The sequence below is a fragment of the Spermophilus citellus genome, assembly GCF_964194105.1.
Source record: "Spermophilus citellus genome assembly, chromosome: 3".
Classification (NCBI taxonomy): Eukaryota; Metazoa; Chordata; class Mammalia; order Rodentia; family Sciuridae; genus Spermophilus; species Spermophilus citellus.
Genome location: NC_138184.1, coordinates 30,485,328 through 30,511,727, shown reverse-complemented (window position 1 = coordinate 30,511,727; position 26,400 = coordinate 30,485,328). Strand labels below are relative to the sequence as shown.

Here is a 26,400-nt window from a genome sequence, read left to right as displayed (position 1 = left end):
CAACAGGTAAATTAAAATTTTAAAACACAGTAGAACGTTTACTCAGCAATAAAAAGGAAGGAACTACTGATCTGAATCACTGGTATTCCCAACAGAATGAATCTCAAGTGAGTTATGTCGAGTGAAAGAAACTGGACACAAATGAGAACATTCTGCATTGTTTCAAGTGTATGAAGTCCAAGTTCAGCTAAAACTAATCTAACAGTGACAGAAAGCAGACCACTTGGGTTGCCTGAAGTCAGAGGAGGGTGCTGAGGAGAGGCAGCAAGAGGAAAACAAGAAGCACAGGGAAACTTTCTGAGATGATGGGTATGTTCCATTCGTCGTTGGGTGATGGTCACACAGGTGCACACATTCATAAAAATTAATGGAGCTGCATGGTGCGGCCTGGACATTCCGCCAAGTGTAAGTTAAACTTCAGTAAAGTCTCGAAGCACACATCCGCAGCCTCAACCCACACAAAAGCCCAGGAGGCTCAGTGCCAGCTGTGACCCGGGTCTTGCCCACTTGGGAGAGGCCGCGGCCCCAGGCGTCCGGTTTCCTCCTCGCGCCAGTCCAACTTCCGTGCGTCTCTGAGCTCCGGGACCGCTGCAGCCTCCCTGGAGAGCGCCGGCCAGCTGATCCCGCGCTGGGTCCCGCCACAGCTGGCCGGGGTCTCGCGCGCAGGGGTGGCGGACGAGTGCGCCCCGCCCTCCCAGCGCCGGAGACCGCCGCGAGGGCCCCGCCCCGCCCGCCCTCCCGCTCGCCCGCCTGCCTGGCCCGCCCCTCCTTATCTGGTCCCGGGTCCCGGGCCGGGGAGGCGGCCAGCGGGCTGGGGCCACGCGATGTCGCATGGATCGGGGCTCGTCCGCACCACGTGCAGCAGCGGCGGCGCGCTGGGACCCGGGGTGGGCGCGAGCCAGCCCTCGGAGGGGCTGCTGGACTCCGTCTACCCCCGCACCCAGGGGGCCCTGCTCAAAGTGGCGCAGATGGTAAGAGAGGGCGGACGCGGGGCCGGGGTCACTCCATCGCCCGGGGAGGACTGGGCCGGGGAGCGCACGCGCCGACCGCTGGACCTGGCCGGAGTCCCTAGCCTCGAGCGGCGGGTAGGGTGGGGGCCGCGCCGCCGAAGCCGAGTCCCCGGGAAAGTTGCCGGCGCAGCCCGCGCCCAGCCCGGCCCCCAGCGGTGCCCGCCCTGCCCCCGCCCGATCTCGGGGCCCCCGGGCTCCCCAACCCCCTCTGCGGGCCTGACCCGCCTGCAGATAGAAACCTCGGCCCGAGTTCCTTGTCGCCTTCCTTCCTCTTCTCTGGGCCGCGCCGCTTCGAACCCGCGCCAGGGAGGAAAAGTCTCCCGGCCAGCGGCGCTGAGCCGGCCAAGCCCCACCTCCCGACCCGCAGCCGGCCCTTCCCTGGCCGTCGCCGCGGGGCTTCCCCGCTCCGGGAGCAGTTTGTCCCCCACGATGAGGGCGCAGGGCTTTGCATTCCCTTAGGTGGCGAGGATGACCAGGGAGAATGGGGACCCTGGGACCGCCTCCGGGTCCCCTGCGCTCTCCAGTTCCAAGGGAGGGCCCTGGAAGGCAGAGGATTGTTTGGGAAAGACCGGTTCTGAGGGGCTTGTCCTGTTTGGGGAAGCCAGTCTCCTGGATAGAGCCATCTGGAGCCAGGCAGCACGAAGTTGCGGGCTCTCTGAGTGACCACCGCAGCACCAAGAAGTTGCCCTATCTGTTCTCTAGTTCCCTGATCTTTTCTCCCTCCCATGTTTTTCTTTGAAAATATTTGATCTTAAACACCTTTCCGTTTGTATGATGCGTTTTGAAACTGGGTTGGGCTGTTCGCGACTCGTCCCTCACTGTAAGGAGCTCAGCAAAAACTGTAAAGAGGGGAGGGGTAGTTTTTGAGATGTGGGAAAAGAAGTGTGGGGAGAGGTATATAGGCTAATGGAACCAGAAGCTGGGGCCTGCGAAAGTGGAGCGGTCTCTCCGGAGCTGGACACAGGGTGGGAATCCTCTATGCTTCCGTAGCTCTTATTGCAAATGCTGAATGTGTTTAAAAAAAAAAAGTGGCTCCCTGTCTGGGGAGACTAGAGGGACCTGGACTCCGTTCCTTCCTCTCTAAGACAGTACCTAGCTAAACCCAAAATTAGGAAGTAGAGGCGTTTTAGCAACTACCAAAAAAGGCCTGGTGCTGAGCAGTGTTGAACATTTTTATTTTTCCTTCCTTCTTTTTATTATGGAGGGGGGGAGCTGATAAGAGATTTGATCAGCTAAATGGAGCAGGCAGCCTACCTCCTCCATCCTTAAAAGAGGCTGGGGTGAGCAGACCCTGCCTGAGCTTTGGAAGTGATGAGTTTGATGGGCACGGATGGGGAGCAGAAGCTTCAGCTTTGGCCCATATGTTTGGTGGAGAAAGATGTTGAGGGGGGGGACGGCAAGAAAACTCCTTGTTGGTCTGGACTTTGGTAACAAAGGTAGTGGAGGTGAGAAGCTGTCATGCTGGCCCATGAGTCTGAGGAACAATGGTATTGGGGCATGAGAGACCTCCATCTCTCATTACAAATGCCTCTTGCCTGTGGCCCTTGTGCTAGGTTGCAGGTGACCATCGATGATGGAGCCTGTTCTTCAAAGAAGAGAACAAAGACTTGGACAATTACTTTATCTGGCTTCTGCTTTTCTGTGTGCTCTCCTTAAAACCATGCTACCCCTGCAGGATTGTCAGGTAGCTACAGGCTAGTTTGATCAAACCCTGTGGGGGTGAAGTTGCCCTTCCAGGGTGGTCATATTATATAATAGACCACTTAGGACTGTCTGCTGGGGCCTCCTGTCTAACTCCTCGCTGTTCTTCTCTTTTCCGGGGTTCCTATTCGGGCATTTGACATTCATTTGTCTTCATTTCTGGACAGCACTCAATTAGCCAAGTTTTAACTTTGAGGAAAGACAGAAGCAGTTAAAATAGTGCCACCCTTTGTACATTCTATCCCTGGATATCTCTCTCTCTCTCTCTCTCTCTCTCTCTCTCTCTCTCTCTCTTTGTACTAGGGCTTGAACCCAGGGACCTTACCACTGAGCCACATCCCCAGCCCTTTTTTAAAATATTTATATATTTAATTTAGAGATAGGGTCTCCCTGAGTTGCTTAGAGCCTCCCTAAGTTGCCGAGGCTGGCTTTGAACTCACAATCTTCCTGCCTCAATCTCCAGAGCTGCTGGGATTACAGGCATGCACCACCACTCCAGGTGGGTCTCTCATTTTGACTGCAGATGTCTCAATTGCATGCAGGCCCTTTTGTCCTTGGCTTCTCTAGAAGTAGTTTCATCATGGGATGATTAACAGCCTTTCCATGTGTTCCCTTAAGAAGGAATTGCAGAGGCTGGGTCTTTAGAGAACAGCTTCCTCTACCTTGGGTGGGCCTCTTCTGAATCCTCCACTACCAGAAAGTGAAAAGAGAAGAAAATAGGAAGAAAGCAGTTCTCTAAATGACTGTGGTACTTGTCATGTCCTTTGTCCATGTATAATTCTTACAATTCTGTGGCCATGAGGGCTTCATTTCTTTCATCTTCCTTATGAGATCAGAGACATAGTCACAGTTCTTGACTTAAAGGAACCTTAAAAAAAAAAATAGCTGTTTTTTGAGCCCTACTATTGTTCTTGATAAAGCCCAAGGAATTGTGTACTATATACCACGTATATATCCTCTCATTAAATGTTTTTAAGAAACCTGTGGAGTCGCCTCTTTGACAGATGAGGAAACGGAGGCTAAGACTTACTAAAGCCACACAGCAGTCAGCAACAGCAGTAGAGCCTACCCAGGCCTCATTGCTTGTTAAGGGATCCAGTGAAATCAAAACCACAGTGAGATAACTTTACAGTCACAAAAATGACATTAACTGAAAAAGACAGATAATAACAATGGTAAGAATGGGGAGGATGTGAAGAAATTGGAACTCTGGGATATTGCTGATGGGAAGGTAAAGTGAGCTACATCCAGGAGATGTGAACACATGCCCAAAGACATATGTTCATACATGTTTGTGGTAGTATTATTCATTATAGTCAGAAAGTGGAAACAACACCAATGTCCATCAAATGATGAATGTATAACACCAACAATAAGGCAAGTGATACATTCATACAGTGGAAAATTATAGAGCCCCAAACAGTGGAGACTGAAGTACCAACATATGCAACTGAATGGATGACCTTTGACAACATTGTGCAGGTAAAAAAAGTCAGTCACAAAAACCCACATATTATATGGTTCTACTTGTATAAACGATTGAGAATAGGCAAATTTATAGACACAAAAAAACGAATTAGAGGTTGCTTAGGGCTGGACATGGTTGGTGATAGGAAAGCAGAAGTGATTGCTAATAGGTAGGATTTTGCAGGGGCAAAATGAAAAATTTTCAAAGATTGATTATAGTCATGGTTGCACAATCATTGAACTTTATACTTTAAATGGGTGAATTGTATAGTAATTGAATTATGTCCTACTTAGCCACTAAAAAGAGATCTAGAGAGGAGATTGAGGGGGGCATAGTGCTCTACATGCAACCACAAGATGTGAGGAGCACAACTATATTAGAGGAAACCCCCTTTGAATCCCCACTACACCTACCACTAGAGGAAGGAGTGTTCACTGCAGGCCTCACAGAGTCTGGGCTGAAGGACCAGGTCTCCTGTTATCACCAAGAGGCCTGGGCTGGAAGAGACCCCCCTTGGCTGGCCAGGAAGATAAAATTTAATAGTTGGTCACTTAAGGGAAGAAGGTCAGAGGCGAATCTTGACAGATGATCATGTTGGGAGTTCTCATTCACTTCTTTATACAGTATGTTTGATTTGGAGATTTCTGATATGTTGGAGGTGGTGAGAAGGAAAAAGATGTAGGAAGAAACAAGCCAGTATTGGGTAAATTCTTTTTTTATTAATTGATGCATGATAATTGTACCTATTTGTGGGGCATAGAGTGATATTTTAATACACACATATGTGTTTTGATCAAATCAGCATATCCGTCACCTCAAACATTTATCTTTTTTTTTTTTCGTACCAAGGCTAGAACCCAGGGTGCTTAACCACTGAGCAACATCCCCAGCCTTTTTTTTTTTTTATTGATTGATTGATTGATTGAAACAGGGTCTTGCTACGTTGTTTAGGGCCTCCCTAAGTTGCTGAGGCTGGCTTTGAACTTGCAATCCTCTTGCCTCAGCCTCCCAAGCCAGTGGAATTAGAGGTGTGCACCCCCATGCCTGGCTATCATTTCTTTCTGAGAGACAATTTTTAATCTTCCCACTGCAGACATTTCGAAATTGGTTTTATTTCATTGAGCATCTGCTATACTTTAACTCTATTCAAATTGTGCACAGTATATCTGTTAGCAAGGTAGACCGCTGTAGGAAAACAAAGCCTTTTTTTTTTTTTGCACAATTTTTGCACAATCATAATATGGAAGGAGAATGAGGATGTAGTTCATAGGTAGCAAAGATAAAAAGCTCAGTATCTTCTAGGAAGTTCATCTATTTATTCAGCAAATATTTATTCAGCACCTACTGTGTGCTATAGAAAGAAGACTACACAAAACAGATCATCCCCTGCCCTCCTTATACTGCAATGGAGGAAGCAAACATTAATCAAATGACTATAGGCAAATGCATTCATCCCTTGGTATCTGTGGGGGTGGATTCCAGGACCCACCTCTGATACTAAAATACACAGATGCTCAAGACCCTTGATTAAAATAGTGACATAATTACTAGGAATTTCCACACATCCTCTCAGATATTTTAAATCTTACTTATAATACCTAATACAATGCAAATGCTATGTAAATAGTTCTAGGTATTGTCTAGAGAATAATGACAAGAAAAAAATTAGTTCATGTTCAGTATAGTTGAAACCAGGTACCCCTTGTAATTACAAGCTGGGACAAAAGTTGGAGAGGAGAGCTGCTCTCTACTCAGTGGGTAAAGAGTATTTCTAGGAGTCCAAGAAATACTTTTCTGAGGAAGGGATATTTGATGTGAATTTGAGGAAACAGCATTACAAGAAGAAGAAAGCGTAGACAGTGGTCCTGAGTCTGGAGGAAGGAGTATCGTGTCAGATTGGATGAGCCTGGAGAAGTATGCAGACATCAGACCCCAGGTCTGCCAGATCATGGTGAAGATACTGTTCTTATTCTATGAAAATCTTGATGTAGTTCTCAATCAGTGGTTGTACTGCCCCCTAGAGGTCATTGTGGAATTCTATGGAAACTTTTTGGTTGTCACAGGAATATTAGGGTCATGTTACATATACATGTTATTAATTTCAGGAGAGTAATTGAATACTGCAAAATATTTTGTTTTCTAAAAATTTCTTTTGCCTGAAATAAGATTAAAGGAAATTACTCAGTTTGGATGGCACCTTGGATGTGAGTCTGGGGAGAGAATATACAAAGTTTTCTGGCAGAAAGGTGAGTCCTAAAGACACTGAAGTCAGGGCAATTCTGGGCCTCACTTTAGGAATTCACAGTACAGGTACCAAATGGAATTATACCATGAGGGATCTCAGCCTCTGGTGTAGCTGTGAATAGACCTGCGAGTGGAAAATGGCCTAATATAACCCAGAATGGGCCACCCCTTTGTGTTCTGACTTAACTATATGGTAGAGGGTGGAGAGGCTCTGGCTTGGTTTATGCTATGGTTTGGCTGTCATTTTTCCCCCAAAGGTTCATGTGCTGGAAGTTTGGTCCTCAGTTTGGCAGTGGGAGGTGGTGGGCCTTAGATATGAGGGGTCATGTCCTCAGAAGGTTTATGGGGTCCCAGCCTCAGTTTCCTTTATTGAGATGTGACTTCTTCCTCTTGCACACACTCTACTATGCACCTTGGGGCCCTTGCCAGAGCCTGCACTATGTTGTTTGGACTTTCATCCTCCAAAAACTAATTAAGCCTCTTCTTTTTAAAGTTAGCCTGCCTTCAGTATTTTATTATAGTAATGAAAAATGCACTAATATAGTTCCTAAGTGTGATCTGCACATCCATGTCCTACCTCCTGGAATATAGAGCATTCATTGAAGAAAAGAACCTCACTGCCAAGGTTCTTTGGCCCCCAACCCAATCCTGAATCCAAAAACAAGAAACACTTTCTCCCAATGGCCAAATAAAAAATAAAAATAGAAGCTGGGGTTGTAGCTTAGTGGTGGAATGGTTGCCTCGCACATGTGAGGCAGTGGGTTCAATCCTCAGCACTGCATAAAAAGAAGTAGATGAATAAATACATAAAGGTATTGTGTCCGTCTACAACTAAAAATATGGACACAGTACCTTACTTCCCCCACCCCAAATTAATATTTAAAGTAACTTTAGGGGCTGTAATTATGGCTCAGTACTAGAGTGCTTGCCTGGCATGTGTAAGGCACTGGGTTCGATCCTCAGCACCATCTAAAAATAAATAGATAAGACAAAGGTATTGTGTCCATCTACAACTAAAAAAAATATTTTAAAAAAATAAATAAAGTAACTATAGTATTTTATATTGGATACATGTAATCTTGTTTTTAATTAGGATGATGCTATACATGTTTTATAAGATGTTTATTTTTGCTTGATGTGTAATGAATGTTTTCTCCTATTACATGGTGTTCACCTGCAGTTTGATTTTTAGCAATATTGTCTGTACAGTCATGTGGGTTCCATGGTTTATGTGACACCCCAGCCCCTGTGGCTCAGGAGCAGCCAGTTCAGCTCATGTACAAACAAGGCTGTGATGAATTTCCTCATTGAGAAGTTCTGGTGTACAAACCTGTAAATACTTCCTCTGGATAAATGGCATTGACCTTTTGCTGAGAGAAAAATGAAGTGCTTCTTGCCTTTCTGAGGTGGTTGGCATTAAACAATTTTCTAGGCTATAATGTCTACAAATTAGTGGATGTTCCTTTATCATCCAGGAAACTCAAGGAGCCAAGTGTAATAGTAATAATAGTTTTAAATTATAATAGTATTTTTGGTGTCTGATGATTTGGGAAAAGAATAAAGACAGAGACTAGAAAGTTCAGTCCGGCTTTTAAATGCATTTTGTATTATGTAATGTCAATGGCATCTGCAGATATTTGAAGGATGATGGTACCACACAGGTGGAAGACCTTAGGTAGGCAGGCTACAGATCAAAAAGGCTTTTGTTATCACTAGTGAGAATTACCCTCCTGGGCACGGCAAATGACCACCTGCTGCAAATGACCACCAGTTGGGAACCACTGGCCAGAGGTGATTTGATACTGATGAATACAGTCCGGGAGGGTCCACCAGGTTGCAGGATCCTAAGTGGAGGCGAGGGGGAGACGCCCTGTGAGCCTGGAGAGTTCCACAGGTTTTCTGGCACTATAATGGGCACCAGAGACTCTCCCGCGCCTGGCATGGGGGATTCTGTGTGTGAGCTAACATTTATTTAAATTCTTGTTTCAGGGAAGGCCTCCTTTCTCCCCCTCCTCCCAGCCCTGGCGCTTCCAGTTCAGCCCACTGGACATCCATCTGTTTCCTCCCCTGCCATCTGCCCCGCCATGCTGTGCAGCTCTGCCCCAGCCTGCATCCCTGGAAGTCTCCCGGTGACCCGCCGGCCGCCACATGCCGGCTTTCATTGTCACCAGTTTGGCTCAGAGGTTTCCTAGCTGGCGGCTCACTCCCTGGCATTCCTCCCTGGGGCCTGTTGTGACTCCGGGCGCTGCGGGGGCCCTGGCTCCGAGCCGGGAGGGCGCTGGCTGGCTGCTCTGCCGCCCGGGGGCGTATGAGCGGAAAGGATGGGACAGAATAGCTCCCGCTCCCCACGCCCTGCTCCCAGCGGAAACCACGGAGACTCCTGCGGGATAGTTAGGATAGATGGATGGATAAAGAGAAAGCAATTGTCCCTAAAACAGGAATTACTCTGAAAGTGTTTTTTTTTTTTTTTTTTTTAACATGGAGAAAATAAAGTTTCTTCCAAAGGTAACAGGAAAAAGAGACTAATTAAATCAGTTTTGGGTACAGAGTAAATTGGAACTTTCTGGACAGCAGAGAGAAATACTAGCTATAGCATAATCTCAATTTATTTGTATTCCCTTCTTCCATTTATATTTTCTTTATCTCCCCCTCCCCCAGAAGGCAATCACAACTCTAAATATTATTCATGATGGTCTTTTTTTTTTTAAATTCTCTTTTAAATTAGAAACTAGAGCTGGGGTTGTGGCTCAGTGGTAGAGCGCTCGCCTCGCACGTGCGAGACCCTGGGTTCCATCCTCAGCACCATATACAAAAATAAACAAGTGAAATAAAGGTGTTGTGTCCAACTACAACTAAAAAATAAATCTTAAAAAAATAGAAACTAAATAATAGCTATCCCCACTCCTTCCACCCTTTTTCTTTCTTTCCTTCTTTCTTTCTTTCTTTCTTTTTTTCTTTTTTCTTTTTCTTTTTTTTTCTTTTCTTTTTTTTTTTTTTTTTTTGATACCAGGGATTGAGTCTAGGCGCGCTTAACCACTGAACCACATCCTCAAACCACCCACTTTTTTTTTTTTTTTGAAACAGGGTTGGGCACTATATTTTTACATGGGTTGATTTTCATGATATTACACGATGGGTCCTACCAAACCCCTAATTTACAGACTAGGAATTTGAGGCACAGAGAGCTTAGGTGATTTATCCAAGGCAAATCTTGGTTGAACCAGATGGTTGGGGTCTAGAACTTGAGCTCTTTTTGTTTCTGTTTTGCAGCACTAGAGATTGAACCCAGGGCCTTGCATGCTGATTAAATGCTCTACCACTGAGCTATCTGCCTGGCCTTACAACTTGAGCTCTTAAAAGGTCAAGTAGGGTCTTCCCCTCCACCCCATGATGAATTACTCTGTGCAATTTGCCAAATCATTAAACATTAGAAAAATGATGTCATGGGACTGAGGTTGTGGCTCAGCAGTAGAGCACTTGCCTAGCACGTTCGAGGCCCTGGGTTCAATCCTCAGTACCACATAATAGTAAATAAACAAAATAAATGTATTGTGTACAAATAAAAAATAAATATTAAAAAAAAAGAAAAAATGATGTCATGATACTGCATTCAAGTCTACCATAACTGACTGTGGTCCACAGAAATGGGCAGGCTGTGGTCCATCTAGCAGGAGGTGCTATGAGACATGGCAGCAGGTGCTATGATGGCCTGGCCTTTGGCCAGAGATGAAGTCATCTGGAATGTGGAAAACCCCTCCCTGGGGTGCTGAACAGACAGAATGTGCCTTGTGTTTTAGAAAGCATTTTCACAGGATACCCGCCATTATCATTCTTGCTTTTGAGTTGTAAGTTCCTCCAGGAAGGGTTGGGAAGAGAGAGAGAGAGTCCAGAAGGGTAGAAAAGATTTAAGTTCCTGTTCTATGTCAGGCATCGTCACTTGAAGTTTTCCTCTTTAACCCTTCTAATCTCTCTCTCTCTCTCTCTCTCTCTCTCTCTCTCTCTCATTTTCCCATTCTTTTGGTTTACCAGAAGCTGCAAAGTAACTTTGTAACTTGCCCAAAGTTTAAAAAAAAATCTGTTAAACTCTGTCTGTGCCTTTGAATCCAGGGCCAGTCAGGTCACCTTCTCCCAGGGGGCATGCTACTTCTCACTGTGTAGTGAACAGACTCCCAGCCTAGCCCACTGTGGCAGGCACCCCAGGGTGATGCCCTGTGCGTCCCCCATGATGTAAGTCCATTCTCTTGATTGTGGCTGGAATCTCTGACTTTATTCTAAACCATGTAAGATGGCAAAGGTGATGGGATGTCAATCTCTCATATGTTACATCAGATGCCAAGGTGAAGCCTTGTTACAGATGTAATTAAGATTCCCAATCAGTTGATTCTGAGTTAATCCAAAGGTGCTTTTTCCCCAAGTGGGCCTGACTTCATCAGGCAAAAGTTTTTTAAATACTGTGTCCTCTCCAAGGGAGGGCTCTGAAGAAGGAAACTGCCTTATTAGGAGGTGCTGGTACAGAGTCCTCATAATGAGCACTAATGGGTGGTGACTAGGAGCTAAAAGCAGCCACCAGCTCACAGCCAGCAAGAAAGCAAGGACCTTGGCTACAGCTGCAAAGAGCTGAATTCTGCCAATACCCATGTGAACTTGGAAGAGAATTCCAAGCATCCGATGAGACCCCAGCCCAGCCAGCATCTTGACTGCAGCCTTCGAGATCCTGTAGCAGAGAACTTTTGCCCCTCTGAGATGTCTGTTGTTTTAGCTCCTAAGTTTGTGGTCATTTATCGACTGCTTCTGTAGATAAATGACCCATCCACAGAAGCCTGTGTATCCCACATCAGAGTGCCTGTGGGTGTTCCCTACCAAAGGAAGATGGGAGCAACACTAGTGCAGGAGGCAAGAAGCTACAGTGGCTATCTGTATAACTGGGCTGTGGTCATGGCATTGGATTTCTGTGGAGTAGATCCATTTTTTGAGTTTTGATCTGGGCATTGTGAGGAATACTTTAATGCAAGAGCTCATCCATCATCATAACAACCCTATGAAGTGTTAGTATATATTTCCATTTTATAGATGAGGAAACTGATGAGTGGAGCTTAAATATCTTGTCTGCAGTCACTCAGCTGTAAAAACTAATTCCATTTCCCAGCTGTCAGTCTGTCCCCGCGTGGGTCCAGTCTAAAAAGTGTTAAAATTTCTGAACCAAACAGTAACCATGATTTTGCATTGTTGAGGTTATATTTGATCTTTTGAAATAGATAACATTTACGTGACCAAGATTCAGAAAGTAACCCAAATCCCCCAATTCCCATTTTCCCTCCCTGGAGGCTGCTGGAGGCTCCCTGTGATGCTGGTTTCTTATATGACTGTCAGAAGTTATTCATAAAGAGTGTCCTCTTTCTTCTTTCCCTGCATTGAAGCTGCATTGTGTTCCAGAGAATGGGTTTACTATAATAAGTTTAACCAGTCTCCTATTGGCAGACATTTGGTTATTCCCATTTTTGTCATCTAATGGAGCTAGAGCGGCTGCTTTTGTACATATCATAGTTTTGTGTGTATACAAGAAACTTCTTAAAGGAAAATTCCTGGACCAAATACTATGTGCCCTTAGAAACTTTTTTCATCTGCCCTGAAACTCAGACTCTAGAACATCACCTTTTGATCTTCCCCTGAGGGTTTCAGGGGTCTTCCATGTCCTTTGTCATTGCAAAGGACTCTAGTTTGGGTTCCAGTGTGTTTGGAGATCCATTTTTCTAATAATGCCACTTTTATTTAAGATATTAGAACCAGAAAAATGTAGGGGACAAGAAGACCTGTGTGGCCAGCGTTTTTCTTAGAATTTCTCCATCACAATGAGAGTTGGAAGAACAGAGTGGATGAGGAGAATGAGCAGCTAGTTTATTGAGTGAGGAAAGGAAGCCAGGGCAGAGTAACTAGACAGAGGTGAGTTTCTGAAACCTAGCCTCAGCTAGATCTTACTGGGAACTCTGGAGAATTAGGTGCACCACCGAGATTGTCATTTGAGGCAAGAAGCTGGGCCTTTAGACTCTCTTCATTGGCCATAGGTTAGGAATGAGGGTGGATGAACTTCCCAAGAACCCATGAGCCAGACAGCTCCTATCATCCAAGGGAAATCGTTTGCAGAAGGATGCAGGGGGAAGAGTTAGCAGAGCACCCCAGCAGTTGGGGATAGATGCTCTGACCTGGCAAAGACAGCCCTGGGGATCTGGGCAGCAGTCACAGCTTGTGTGTTGGAATCATCTCCAATCAAACTGATCTCTGCTGAGCCTCTAAGCTGATACTCTTTGTGGACATGCAAACCTGACTGCATTTTCCTCCTACCTGCAATCCTGACCCGTCTATATTCTCCCTAAGTGTCCCTCTGGATCTTCAGTCCCAGGCAGCTGCCTGACAGACCTTTCAGGACTTTTTTTGGTATTACTTTTTGCTGTCTACTTAAAGAGTTGTGTTATTTTTTTTTTCAACTTTAATCTGAAACAGGAAGAGAAAAACATCAATGTTTACTGAATGAAAAATACCATTCAATAGGTAGGAAAATTATTTCTGTTACCTTTTAAAGGAGAATTTCAAGCAATGACATGGTAATATAAATAACTGTATCAGTTTTAACTCCTTGGAAGGATCTAAGTGTGTAGCCACAGACAAATTTTCCTGGAAAGCAGATATTTGATTTCCGGCATGGGGACCTTATTGACACCTACTCTTGTGGGTTTCACTTGCAAAGGTAAAAGAGGCACCACAGACTCCCATATTGATAACGTGGTGTTGGTTTTACAAGGGCTCCTCCTATTATCGAACAGAAAATCCTGTTTTCTGGCTGCCGCTCTGGGCAAAGGAAAGAACTGTAACACAGCACACATCCCCTAGGCCCAAAGGGGGTCTGTTTGCTGACGGTTGGTCTACCGACCCAGTTCACACCCAGTTCATGATGACATCAATTCCTATTTTGAGAGAGCTGATTGCTACTTTAACTTACTCTGGTTAAAGAATGAAAAATCACTTTCCAGATGCAGTAGGTAATATAATGGCTCTCAGAATATACCTCCACATCCCAATCCTGGAACCTATGAATGATGCCTTGTTGGGAAAAAGGGCCTTCTCACATGTAGTTAAGAATCTTGGGGGCTGGGGCTGGGGCTGGGGCTCAATGGTAGAGCGCTTGCCTCGAAGGTGTGAGGCACTGGGTTCGAGCCTCAGCACCATATAAAAATAAATTCATAAAGCTATTGTGTCCATCTACAACTAAAAAAATAAAAATTAAAAAAAAGAATCTTGGGGGGGCTGGGGTTGTGGCTCAGAGGAAGAGCGCTGGCCTAGCATGCATGAGGCACTGGGTTCGATCCTCAGCACCACATAAAAATAAAATGAAGGTATTGTGCCCACCTACAACTAAAAAATAAATGTTTTTTTTTTTAAAAAAAAGAATCTTGGAATAAGGAGATTACCCTTATTAGCTAAGTGGGCCCTAGAGCCAATGAAAGTGTCCTTGTAAGAGACACACAGAGGAGAAGGTGATAGGTATGTGGAGAAGAGTCAGGGGCTGTGACAAGCCCAGACTTTCCAAGGCAGCCACCAGACACTAAGAGAAGCAAGTTCTGCTGCTGTAGGGTCTGGAGCAAGCATGGTCCTGCTGACACCTTCACTGATATTAGACTCTGGTCTCCAGAACTGTGAGAGAATAATAACTATTGTTCGAAGCCACCATATTTGTGGTAATTTGTTATAGCAGCCACAGGAAACTAATACAACCAATTAAAGACTTTCCATTGTGGTCAGAGTCTAAGTATCTTCAGCAGTGCAAACTGTAGGCATTTAATATTTTTCTCCTTTTTGATACCCTTTGCTCATTTCCAGGAATAAACCTTCAAAGAGGTGATGGCCGCCCTCTCTGCCCCTGAGTGGTAATTAAATCTCAGCCCTCTTTGAGTCCATCGTTCTCTTTGATAGCTCATTCAAAGACAGAAGCAGTCCTTGAATTTCTGCTGAGAAAAACAGAACAAGAAAGATGGAACATCAGAGAGCGATTCTCAGGTAGCAGGCTGAAGGCAAAAGATAAGAAGTATATTCCAAAGTAGTGTTGCTCTGGCTTTCCACAGACATTGAATAAAGAAGTTTCCTCAGATTCTCCACACATCAGGATGCCAAATAAATCTCACAGCATTCTAGTGGAATCTTTCAAGATAAGCTACTATAGCTCAAAAACATATGTCTGAAGGTGGTCAAGTTAGTGCTGTTTAATCAACTATATATGAGATGCTTGCTATTAAAAAAAATGTTTGTAGACATGTTGGATGATTTGTGTATGATTTTTTTTCTTTCCTTTTTTTTTTTTTTTTTGGTACCAGTGGTACCAGGGATTGAATCCAGGGGTGTTTACCACCGAGCCACATCCAGCCTTTTCTATTTTATATTTTGAGACAGGGTTTCAATAAGTTGCTTAGCGCCTCCTTAAGTTGCTGAAAGCTGGCTTTGAACTTGAGATCTTCCTGCCTTAGCCTCCCACTTCTGTAATTTTTATCTACAAATTATTCTAGATACCCAGAAATTTTACAAAAACAAGTACATAGAACTTCCCATAGTTTCTTCCCTTGATTCTCTAATTAGCATGTTACCGCATTTGGGTAATCCTTTTAAATTTATGTATGTAATATTGTTTTTTGCTTGAACCATGCATGCTCTTTTTTGGAGGGTATGGGTCATTGAGGATTGAACCCAGGGGCACGGTAGCACTGAACTACATTTTTATTTTTTATTTTGAGACAGGATCTCACTAAGTTGCTGAGGCAGACCCCAAATTTGTGACCCTCCTGGAATTACAGGTGTGCACCACCCCACCTGACTGACATCATGCATTTGTCTATCAGTACTTTAGTGTGTCTTTCCTAAGAAGGACCTTCTCTTGCATAACTGCAAAACAGTTACCTAAATCAGGAAATTAGTGACACCAGTGCTATTATCTACAGGTCTGACTTGGATTTCACCATTGACCCACTAACTATTCAGGTCTAGGATCCCATCCTGGATCACGTGGTACATTCAGCGGTCAAGTCTCTGTAATCTCCTTCCATCTGAAACAGTTTGTTGTCTTTCATGACCTTGAAAAGTGTGAAGAGTCCAGGACAGAGCAGCCCCATCATTGGATATTAAAGCCAATTTGGAGGGACCCTTTGATTCTCATTCTCATCATTTTCTAACTACAGTGGAGGAGAGAGCTGGGGAGAGAGAGAGAGACCCTATTAGGACCTTGGGATAGTGACTAAAATGTATCAAAGTCTTATCCCCAAACAAGTCCTCTTCTATGAATTACATTTAATCTTCAAACATTTTGGTATTATTACCTTATAGATGAGGAAAGAGCATCAAGCCCAGGTCTAGGGCATGGCTGCTTCTATCCTGTCCTGCTTCCTTTCTTGACCCACCTCTGAACACTCCACCCTGCAGCCACCACCCCATCCCCTGGCCTGGTTCCAGTTGCATCATGGCACTCTGCCAGTTGAAATCCCCTTGTTCTCACCTTGCTCCTCCATCATGGTGAATTTTCTCCACCAGGACCTGAACTGCAAGGTGGTACTTGGAACTCGAAAGCGCTCCCAATCTCTCTTTCTCGGAGACTAAATGCATATTTTCTTTGACAAAAGTTTTGGTAATATAACTCCTTTCAAAAATAAATATGAGGGCTGGGGATATAGCTCAGTTGGTAGAGTGCTTGCTTTGCATGCACAAGGCCCTGGTTCAATCCCCAGCACACACACACACACAAAAAAATGAAGTGCTTGAGATGAAATAATGCATGTCTTTGGGAGCCTGCAGAGAGAGAGGGCTGGGTAATGGGCCCAGCTGTGGGAAGCACCCCTCTGAGGGCCCAGACCAGGCCATGGGGCAGGGATATATAATTTGAGGACTGCAGCAAGTAGAAGGCACAGGGGGACTCCAGTAAGGAGAGGCTTGGACGCCTGTCTTGGAGCAGCCTCCCAGGTCTCTGATAGATGCAGTGTTGTGGTTTGGGTGCAAAGTGTCACCCAAAGGCTGATATGTTGAAGGTGGTGCTCAGAGGGAAATTTGGGGGAATGATTGAATCATGAAGTTTCTGTCTGACCTCATCAGCTGAAAGGACTCCTGGTAGGCTGTGGAAACTGTTGAAGGTGGGATATGGCTGGAGGAAGTAGGTCACTGGGGACATGCCTGGAAGGGTGTTTCTTGTCCCCAGCCCCTCTCCCCTCACCTCTCTCCCCTCTCTTCTCTCTCTGTGACTGTCTCTGCTTCCTGGCTGCCGTGAGCTGAGCAGCTGTCTTCTGCCACACCCTTCCACTGGGGTGTTCTGTCTTACCTCAGGCCCAGAGCCGTGCAGCCAGCTAATCATCAAGTGGGAACTCTGGAACCGGGAACCAAAATAAATCTTTTCTCCATTAAGTTGTTTATGCCAAGTATTTTGGTCACAGTGAGGAAAAGCTAACACATGCCGTTTCTGTAGGTTTCTAGGATAACACCTTTCTATCTTATTTAGTTGACTTTGACTTGACAGGTTTCCACTGACTCACCTCGTCAAACAGTGGGTCCCTACACCAAGGCAGAGACAGGCAGAGGAGGGAGAAAAGGACCTGTGTGTTTGTCAGAGTAGGCTTCCTAATTTGAAGCAATACCAGGAAACACTGAGTAGTGGCAGTGCTGTCACATGAAGGCCAAAAGAGTCAAACGCCGGAAGTGGCAAGCTGGCTTTCAAATTTGCAGGTCTGGCTCAGGCATTAGCCCTGTGGCATGGTCCTCATCGTGGCTCTCTGCCTGCCAAGGGCTCCACTTCAAGTTACTTTGTAGACATTTATTTAGTGTCTACACTAGCTCAGTTGGGTGCCAGCTGCTAGGGACCCAAGGGTGAAGGAAGCAAATCTGGCCCTTCCCCTGTGGACTAAAAATCCAGACACTAATCAGCTATGGTATTTCAGCACAGCTGACGCACCATTGTTTCAGGCACTGCTAAGACATTTTAAAAAATGCTAACTATTATTATTTTTTAATTTATTTTTTAGTTGTAGGTAGACACACAATCTTTATTTCATTTTTTTTTTTTTAATGTGGTGCTGAGGATCGAACCCAGTGCCTCACGTGTGCTAGGCAAGCACGCTACCACTGAGCCACAACCCCAGCCCCCCCAAAAATACTAATTATATAAAGATACAAATCTTTCATATCATTTAGATCATCTTCATTTTATGCTATTGAAAGCATTTAGAAATTAAATATGAACTGTATATTTTCCTGTGAATAAGAAAAATTGGTGAAGGAAAATAAATTGGTTAAGATATTCCTAAAATGCTTTTGCAGTCAGAGCCTTCCTCTTCTAAAGCCCTCCCCCCTTTTTCAAAAATATTATTTTAGTTGTAGATGAGCACAATATCTTTATTTGTTTATTTTTTTTTATGTGGTGCTGAGGATGGAACCCAGGGCCTCACACCTGCAAGGCATGAGCTCTACCACTGAGCCCCAGCCCCAGCCCCTTCTAAAGCCCTTTTATAGAACATTTTCGTACACACCTGTTGTCCTCTGTGCCACCAAAAAGACCTGTTGTCCTCTGTGCCACCAAAAAGATGAGCCATGAAGTATTTCTTTCTTTCTTTCTTTCCTTTTTTTTTTTTTTTTTTTTTTTTTAGTACTGGGGATTGAACCCAGGGACGCTCTGAGCTATATCCCCAGACCTTTCTGTTTTTTAAATTTTGATTTATTTTTGTTGTTGTTGTTTTTTTTTTTTTTTTTTTTGGTGCTAAGGATCAAACCCAGAGCCTTGTACAGACTAGGCAAGCACTCACTTGACCTCTGAGCCACATTCCCAGCCCCTTATTTTTTATTTTGCGATAGGGTCCAAGTTGCCCAGGCTGACCTTGAACTTGCAATCCTCCTACCTCAGCCACCAAGTAGCTGGAATCAAAGGTGTGCACCACCGTGCCCAGCACCACACAGCATTTCTTAGAACTCATGAAAGACCTAGAAGCCATTGGTGCTGGGTTCCTAAGCTGACTTTTGATTGCCGTTTTGGAAATGGTCCAAAATGTGTCTGATTCACCATCCCTGTTATCCGAGCCCATAACCCTTGGGTTCCCAGGGGTTACGAGAGCTCTGCTCTTGTCTCAGGGACTTCATTTCCATGCCACTGGCACCTATTCTACAAGTTTTGATGCCTGCGCATTGAACATCGGCATGTGCACAGGCAAAGCCAACTTGTGCACAACTGCTTTTGGCCAGCAGCAACTGTCAGATACACCCCTGACTTGACAAGGGAAGTAAATATGTGAAAGGAAGAGCATCTGTGAAGTGTGGTTAGTATGGGGTGCGAAACACCACGAAGGGGGAAGAAGTTGATGCTGTGATCTCAGCTAACAGGGCCCCCAGTTGGTAGTCAGACTTTCCTGGAGAAGGAAAAGCCAGACTGAGACCTAGTGCCTGGAAAGGGGCGAGGCAGGAAGAAGAGATGGGAGGGAAGAGAGAATAGCCTTTGCCAATGCCCAGAGTTGAGAGAAGGTTCAGGGTTTGAAATCTTCTTGATCAGTTTACAAAATGGGCTTTTCAAGTGATAAAGGAGGATAGAGCTGCCAGCCATGAAAGTAGGCCAGGAGTGGTTCTCTTAGATGATGCCATCTTCTTCACTGGGGTGTGTGTCTGTCTGTCTGTCTGTCTGTGCATGCGTGTGTGTGTGTGTGTGTGTGTGTGTGTGTGTGTGTTGCTAGGAATTGAACACAAGGCCTCACATATGCCAGGCAAGCTCTCTACCACCAAGCTGAATCCCCAGCCCCGCTCCATCGTTAATTTAATTTCTTCATCACTGTCAGCTTCTGTCTCATCGAAACTGCTGGAGAAATGAGGGATGCAGTGATGAGCAGGTTAAGTTCACGCTGTCTCACCTGGGTCTTCCACCGAAGGAAATTTTAGGTGTAGCATTTTTATTTTTGCAATATTATTCCACAGATATGATTAGATAAACAATAATATAACTAAATCGAGAAGTTCTTAAGATTCCACAACTTTAGCCAGGCGCAGTGGCACACGCCTGTAATCTCAGCGGCTTGGGAGGCTAAGGCAGGAGGATCAAGAGTTCAAAGCCAGCCTCAGCAAAAGCGAGGTGCTAAGTAACTCAGTGAGACCCTGTCTCTAAATAAAATACAAAATAGGACTGGGGATGTGCCTCAGTGGTTGAGTGCCCCTGAGTTTAATCCCTGGTACCAAAAAAAAAAAAAAAACAGATTCCACAACTTCTATGACTGTTCTGTTTTGTTTCCCTGTGTCCGGCCCCCGAAGTTATTTTCAGGAGAGGACTGAATACCTCTCAGAAGACTTTCTGTAAGCCAGTCTCTTTCTCAGAGTAGATTTCCAAGGAACTCTCACCTCCTCCCACCCCAAATGGCCAACCTGAGCCTTCTTGGTTGGTTTAGTTTTCTTCCTTAACTTTCCATTGATTCTGAACGTTGCCCTTCAAAATGACATTTCAGCCCTGAACTCCCAGTTCCTGTTTGGCACACGCCTCTGCTCTTCCTTTCATTTCTGACATTTCTTATTAAACTTCCTTTTATTGCCTCACTGCTCTAGGAAGATGTGAAGTACAAATCACGGAGATAATAAATATTCAAACTGCACAGACCATCTGCCCCCGAACAGATGTCCACTTCAAGTCAATATCAATCTGTTTTCCTCGGGGCAGCGGGAGAGGTGAAGAAATGGAAAGGCCCTCCACAGGGAGGGGACGTGGGCCAGGGAAGTGGTAGCTTCTACTAAATTTTGAGTTCACACGTGAAAAGGAGACTCCTTCCAGAAAATTCAGGAAAAGGAAATGATAACCCCAGAGTGTTATGATAGGGATCCTGGAGATTGTCTACTGCAAGGTGAGTCTTCTGTGGGCCAGTGAGGGGTTTGTGTAGCATTTCAACTTCATATATAACAGGGGCCAGGTGCTCTGCTGAGGGCCTTTCAGGTGTGGTCTTAGAGGAGCTCTCTTTCCAGTTGGGAAACTGAGGCTCTGGGAGGTTATATAACCTTTCTAAGTCACATCGCTAGTAAGAGTCAATGGAAATATGACCCTGGATTTGTTTGACACCAAAGACAACATCTTAAATCATATTTGATCAGAATTGTCTTATCTGTAGGATCAGAACTGTCCACAGTATAGTCCAGGGACCAGAGACAGACACAGTCCTTTGGCTGGAGGTGGAACCAAACTTGTTTGAAATGCAGATTCCTGGGCTCCTGGTCAGGCCCACTAGATCAGAAACTCCTGAGAGGCCACTCTTTGTGGGTGAGAATGGCAGGTATGGACTTCAGTACCATGCAGACTACGTGTCCCCTGCTTAGCTTCCCCCACCTTGTGTCTTAAGCAAAGCAGAAGAGACCGTAGTCTGTAAACACCTTCATGACTCCCACAGGTCACATCTCCATGGCTGTGTTGCCTGTCAGGAGCCCCTCCTGCTAGACACTGAGCTTTCTCTTAGGTTCCTCCCTGCTCTCATCTGCTGATCAAGAAAGGGAAACTGAGGCAGCCTCATTGCTGAGTGAGACCTTGGGTAAATCACCTACCCTCTCTGTGCCTCAATTTCCTCATCTGTGAAATGGGGGTAATAGTATTTTCAAGTTCCTAGGGTTACCCTGCAGATCTTTTATGAAGTATTTGAGCTCTGAGAAAATGTGAGTTATTATTCTGTTACCTCCTTTTGGTATTCTAGTGAGATCTTGAATCCTCTCCCTGGAAGTCAGCAGGGTCTGTTCTTGCTGTTCCATGATCATGATATTTCCTACAAAGTCCAAATTCCTTTTTCCCCTTTGCCTGTCTGCAACCTATCTTCACAAATCTATACTGGTCCCTTTGATAGAGATGTTAGACTGGCCCAGGTCCATGTTCAATGAGGAGAGAGCCCACATGGTCTTCATTCAGGAGTACTTGTGTTTTGCAGCCAGGCAGGTTGGCACACGCCTGTCATCCCAGCAGTTTGGGAGGCTGAGGCAGGAGGATTGAAAATTCAAAGCCAGCTTTAGCAAATTGGTGAGACCCTAACCAACTCAGCGATAAATAAAAAATAAAAAGGACTGGTTAAGTACCCCTGGGTTCAATCTCTGGTACCAAAAAAAAAAAAAAAAGAGAGAGAGAAAGAAATTTTGTTTTGCACTCAGTTATCACATGTAGAGCATGTAATTTGTGCCAAGCTTGTATTTTTGACTGAGTAGAGAAGCTTCAAAGTGGTGAAGAAAAAGTACTGGGTTGGCTTTGGCTTTGCTACCCACCAGATGGGCAATCCTGGGTCAATCACCTCTGACCCTAAAGAGAAGGTGACCAAACCCTGCCGTGTGGTGTTTTCTCTCCTGTGAGGTATGGGTGAACTTTATGAGGTCCGTGCTGTTCCAGTCATTTCATGTAAACGTGTACTGGGTCCGAACTGCTGGGCAAGTTCAAAAACAACCTGGGCCCTGGTGTACATGAGCTGTTGAATGGTGAGGGCTGTGGCATCCCTGATTCACGGGCATTTCTGCAAAGGTTTTCTGTTAGTATCAAGAAATGTCAGGGCAGAGAAAGCGTTCTGGAAAATCCTGTGGAAATTCTGTAGTAAGGGCTGAGGTTGTGGCTCAGTGAGCACTTGCCTGGCATGTATGAGGCACTGGGTTTGATTCTCAGCACCACAAATAAATAAATCAATTAAATGAAGGTCCGTCAACAATAACAACACACACACAATATATATATATATATATATATATATATATATATATATATATAAATTTAAAAAAAATTCTGTAGTGGGGTTTTTACCAAATGTAGAGAGTGTTGGGGCCTCTGCATCTCATCCCCTCTCCACAGCCTAACTCCCACCCCATGGCAGTGTTCTCAGGTGTCTCCCTGCAGATTTCTTGCTTTTCAGGCTTTTTAAATATCAACTTTATTGAAATACAGTTGGTATACATTACAGTTCAATTGCTGTATCTAATGCTTTTTGGTATATTTACAGAGTATGTACTACAACCATTGCAACCAACTTCAGAATATTTGGAACAGTGTTGTGGGTTTTGACAAATACATAGACTCATGTATTCATCCCCCAGTGTGATGCAGAATGCACCTATCACCCCCAGATTCCCCTGTGCTGCTGCTTTGTAGTTATTCTTCTCTCCCCCATAACCTCTGGCACCACTGTTCCATCCCTATAGTTTTGCTGTTTCCAGAATGTTCTATAAATGGAATCATTCATACAGTGTTCAGTCTTCAGACTGGCTTCTTGCACTTAGCAACATGGGTTCTTCATCCACGTTGTCACGTGAATTAATCAGTTGTTCCTACTTATTACTGAGTAGTATTCCGTCATATGGGATCATCTATTCACCAAGGAAAGGATGTTTATTTCTAGGCTTCGACAATTATAAATAAAACTGCTATAAACATTCACCTTCAGCTTCTTCTTGTGTGTAAGTGTAAATTGTTATTTCTCTTGAATGTCTAGCAGTGGTTTCTTTGGGTCAGATGCTAAGCATATGTTCACATTTAAAAGAGACTGTGGCTGTGGCTTAGTGGTAGAGTGCTTGCCTGGCATGTGTGAGGTACTGGGTTCGATCCTCAGCACCACATAAAAATAAACAAATAAAATAAAGGCATCCTGTCCATCTTCAACTACAAAAAATTTTTTTTAAATAAAATAAAAGAGACTGCCAAAACTTGATTTACAGTGGCTGTACCATTTTGCATTCCCATAGCAATGAATGAGAAATTGTAGTTGCTCACCATACTCACCAACATTTAGTATTATCCGAATATTTTGGTTTGGGTTTTGTTTAATTTTAGCCATTCAAACAGTTATGGAGTGATATCTTATTGTGGTTTTAACTTACATACCCCTGAGTATCTTTTCATGTGCTTATGTGATAGTCGTGTAGCCTCTTTGATGAAGTGTCTATTCAGATTTTTTTTTAATGGGCTTTTGAATTTCTTGTTGTTGCATTTTGGGTATTCTTTATAAATTCAGAATAAAGGTCCTTTGTCAGAAACGTGATTGGCAAAATTTTCCCAATGCCCTGGCTTCTCATTTCTTTCTCTTAACGATTTCTTTCACCGGACAAAAGTTGTTAATTGTGATGAAGTCTAATTTATCTTTGTTTTTTTCCTTTATGGATTGGGCTTTTGGTATCTTTTCTAAAATTTCTTTGCCTGACCCAAGTCTCAAAGAGAGTCTCCTGTGTTTGCTTATAGAGGTTTTATAGTCTTAAGTAGGTTTGTAATCCATTTTGAATTAATTTTTATATAAGGAGTGAAGAATGGTTCAAGGTTTGTGGTTTCCATTCTGAGTGTCCAGTTGCTCCAGAATTTTGCGGTATTCCCCTGGATATCTTTTTATACAGTACTCATTGATCTATGTGTCTTTGCTTTCATCAAAAACATACTACCTTTTTTTTTTTTTTTTTTAAATCCAGGCTGCTCTACCATTGAGCTATATTCCCCAGCACTTTTATTTATTTATTTATTTGAAACAGGGTCTTGCTAAGTTGCCTAGGCTGGCAGAGAACTTGGGATCCTCCTACCTCGGCCTCCCAAGTCGCTGGGATTACAGGTGTGCACCACCACGCCTGGCCATTGAGGAGGGCTGAAAGACTGGAAACTTTATCCATAAGCTCATTAACAACTCAACCCACGTTCAGTCCTTCCAATTGAGACATCCACATACTAATAGCCCAATGCAGTGTATTCTGAATCCTTGTCTCGCTTACTTCTTTCTGTGGTTGCTGTTCTTTTTGGCTTTGCCTGTTTCTCAATTCTGTCCACATGTTAGAAAAGCATGAAGTTATGCAACTCAATTCCGAAACAGGATCTAGCAAGAAGCTTTGAGTCCAAAAGCTAGATTCAAGTCCACCTAAAGTTGCCTCAAGTTACTGAGTTCCTACTGAATGGCCACCCCCTCCCTTGTCACCCTAGAAGGACAGTTTATGTTTGATTCATTTGACTCCAGTTTCACCTTAACAAGTGAGCGAGCGAGTATTGTTGAGGACAAACCTTTTGTTGGGTCTCTTTGTGGCCCACTAAGGTATAAGTCCAAGGCACAGGTGGAGTTGTCTCTGGGAACTGAAAGACCCTTTTGTCCAACTACCAGGTGACTTTTACAGTAACAAGGAGACCTCAGAGCCTGATTGTCTTTAGCAAGTGGAGGGCCAGGAGGTGCAGAACTTGTGAAGGGAGGTCTTTGTTTTCACCTGGCACTCAGGTGACAGATGAGAGAGCAAAACAGAACACTGGCATCCTGTGTCACCTCCTGAAGTGACTTCTGTGGGACCTGGGCTGCAGGTTTGAACCATCGTGCCTGTGGACTGGGGTCAAGAAGGCCAGAAGAGGGAGGAAGAAAGGGTGAGGGGCCCCTCCACGGCCCTCCATCCGCCTGTGAGAAGGGCAGTCCACCACATGGCTCTCCCAGGAGAGCCCCCCTCTGCCCAGCTGTGCGTCAGAGCCAGGCTGGGAGCCGGAGAGGAGAACAACTAGTGGCCTGCAGGAGTGAGGCCTGGTGCTTCCTTTCTTTAATCAGTGTTTTGGTTTGTGGAAGCATTTGGACAGATGCAGTCACCGGAATCTGAGGAATGGAGGCAGCTGAGCTGGCAGGGGAGTTCCCCCGGGGTGGCCACCAGCTATCTGTCATTTGTGTGTGTGTTAAGGGGCTGCTCCCTGCATCACCACGCAGCCTGGCCCCCTGCGTTCTCCATGGGCAGCAGCACAGGGGCCACTTGCTGCCCTCCTCCCACCTGTTTCCTCTAGTGGGCACACTGACCTCAACCTTAGGACCTTGCTAGGACTGGCAGGGTCTCCTCCTAGCTGACATCTGTGTCTCTTCTTCCCCGCCGGTCCACCTGCCACTTGGTCGGTTTTCCTAAAGTTCACTTCTGCCTGTGGCTCTCCTCTGCTCTGTGACCTCCACTGGCTCCACGTGGCCCACTGGTATGTCTGCCTCCTTGGCCTAGAATCTGATGCTCCACTCTACCCTCTGAGCTTCGCTTCCAGTCACATTTCTTCACACACGTGTGCAGCTTGTCTAACGTGGACAGGCCTCATGCTTTTCCATTCCAGGGTCCCCTGCTGGTCTCCCTCTCAGAAGCTTCCATTCTCCCTTCTCTGCATTTGAATCCTCTTGTGGATTCCACGCCTGCTCTTTGTGTGACCAGATCTGCTCATCATAAGGACAAGCCTGACCTCCCTCCTCCAAGCTTCCTTCCTTACAAAGGGAACCCGTCTGCTGTCCTGATTCCTTGTAGTTTCTTGGGTCTGGCATCTTAAGCTCCTACCTTCAGGACAGAGCCTGTGTTTAAGCTGTCCGGTTGTGCTCATCTGGTGACAACACATGGCACTTAGAAGAATCGCCATTTGTGTGCTGTTCTGTGCTAAGAGCATCTCAAACATCATCCCCTCTATTCCTCCCAATAAACCTCACACGGGAGTTTTGACACCTAGCATTTGTGATTTGTTGAGTATTTATTTGAGCAGTACCAGGCTATTCTAAATCTTCTTTATTTTATTTTTTTTAGTTGTCCATGGACCTTTATTTTATTTATTTATATATAGTGCTGAGTCGAACCCAGGGCCTCACACATGCTAAGCAAGTGCTCCACCACCGAGCCACCACCTCAGTCCTAAATCTTTTGCCTGAATCAGTTCATTTAATCTTTGTATGAACTGGTGTGTAGGTTTTATTATTGTCCCCATTCAAAAGGTAAGGAAACTGAGGCCCAGGGAGGTTTACTGGCCCATTGGTAATGATGCTTGTCAGATGACTGTCCCACCTGTGAGGTTGCTGGCTTAATTGCCTCCTGTCCGCTCTAGGTATTCTGATGGGTGATCAGCCTTCCTCCAATTCCCCAAACTTCTTCTCTACTCCTCGCTGGATGATCCCACATCCTAAACACGAGTGGGTTTCCATCTGTGACAGGCCTACAGTCCCCTGCTAGTTCTTGTGTTCTTGCTTTGTC

At 44.9% G+C, this 26,400-nt stretch overlaps 1 protein-coding gene across 1 annotated transcript in view; it reads left to right on the top strand.

Moving 5' to 3' along the window:
* The first annotated feature begins 339 nt into the window (after window positions 1-339).
* The window catches only part of CMTM7 (CKLF like MARVEL transmembrane domain containing 7), a 55,288-nt gene continuing 29,227 nt past the window's right edge, over window positions 340-26,400 (top strand). Inside the window, exon 1 of the mRNA XM_081286822.1 lies at window positions 340-971. Coding sequence (XP_081142948.1) covers window positions 825-971 — 147 coding nt within the window. The 5' untranslated portion in view covers window positions 340-824. The remainder of the gene's footprint in view (window positions 972-26,400) is intronic.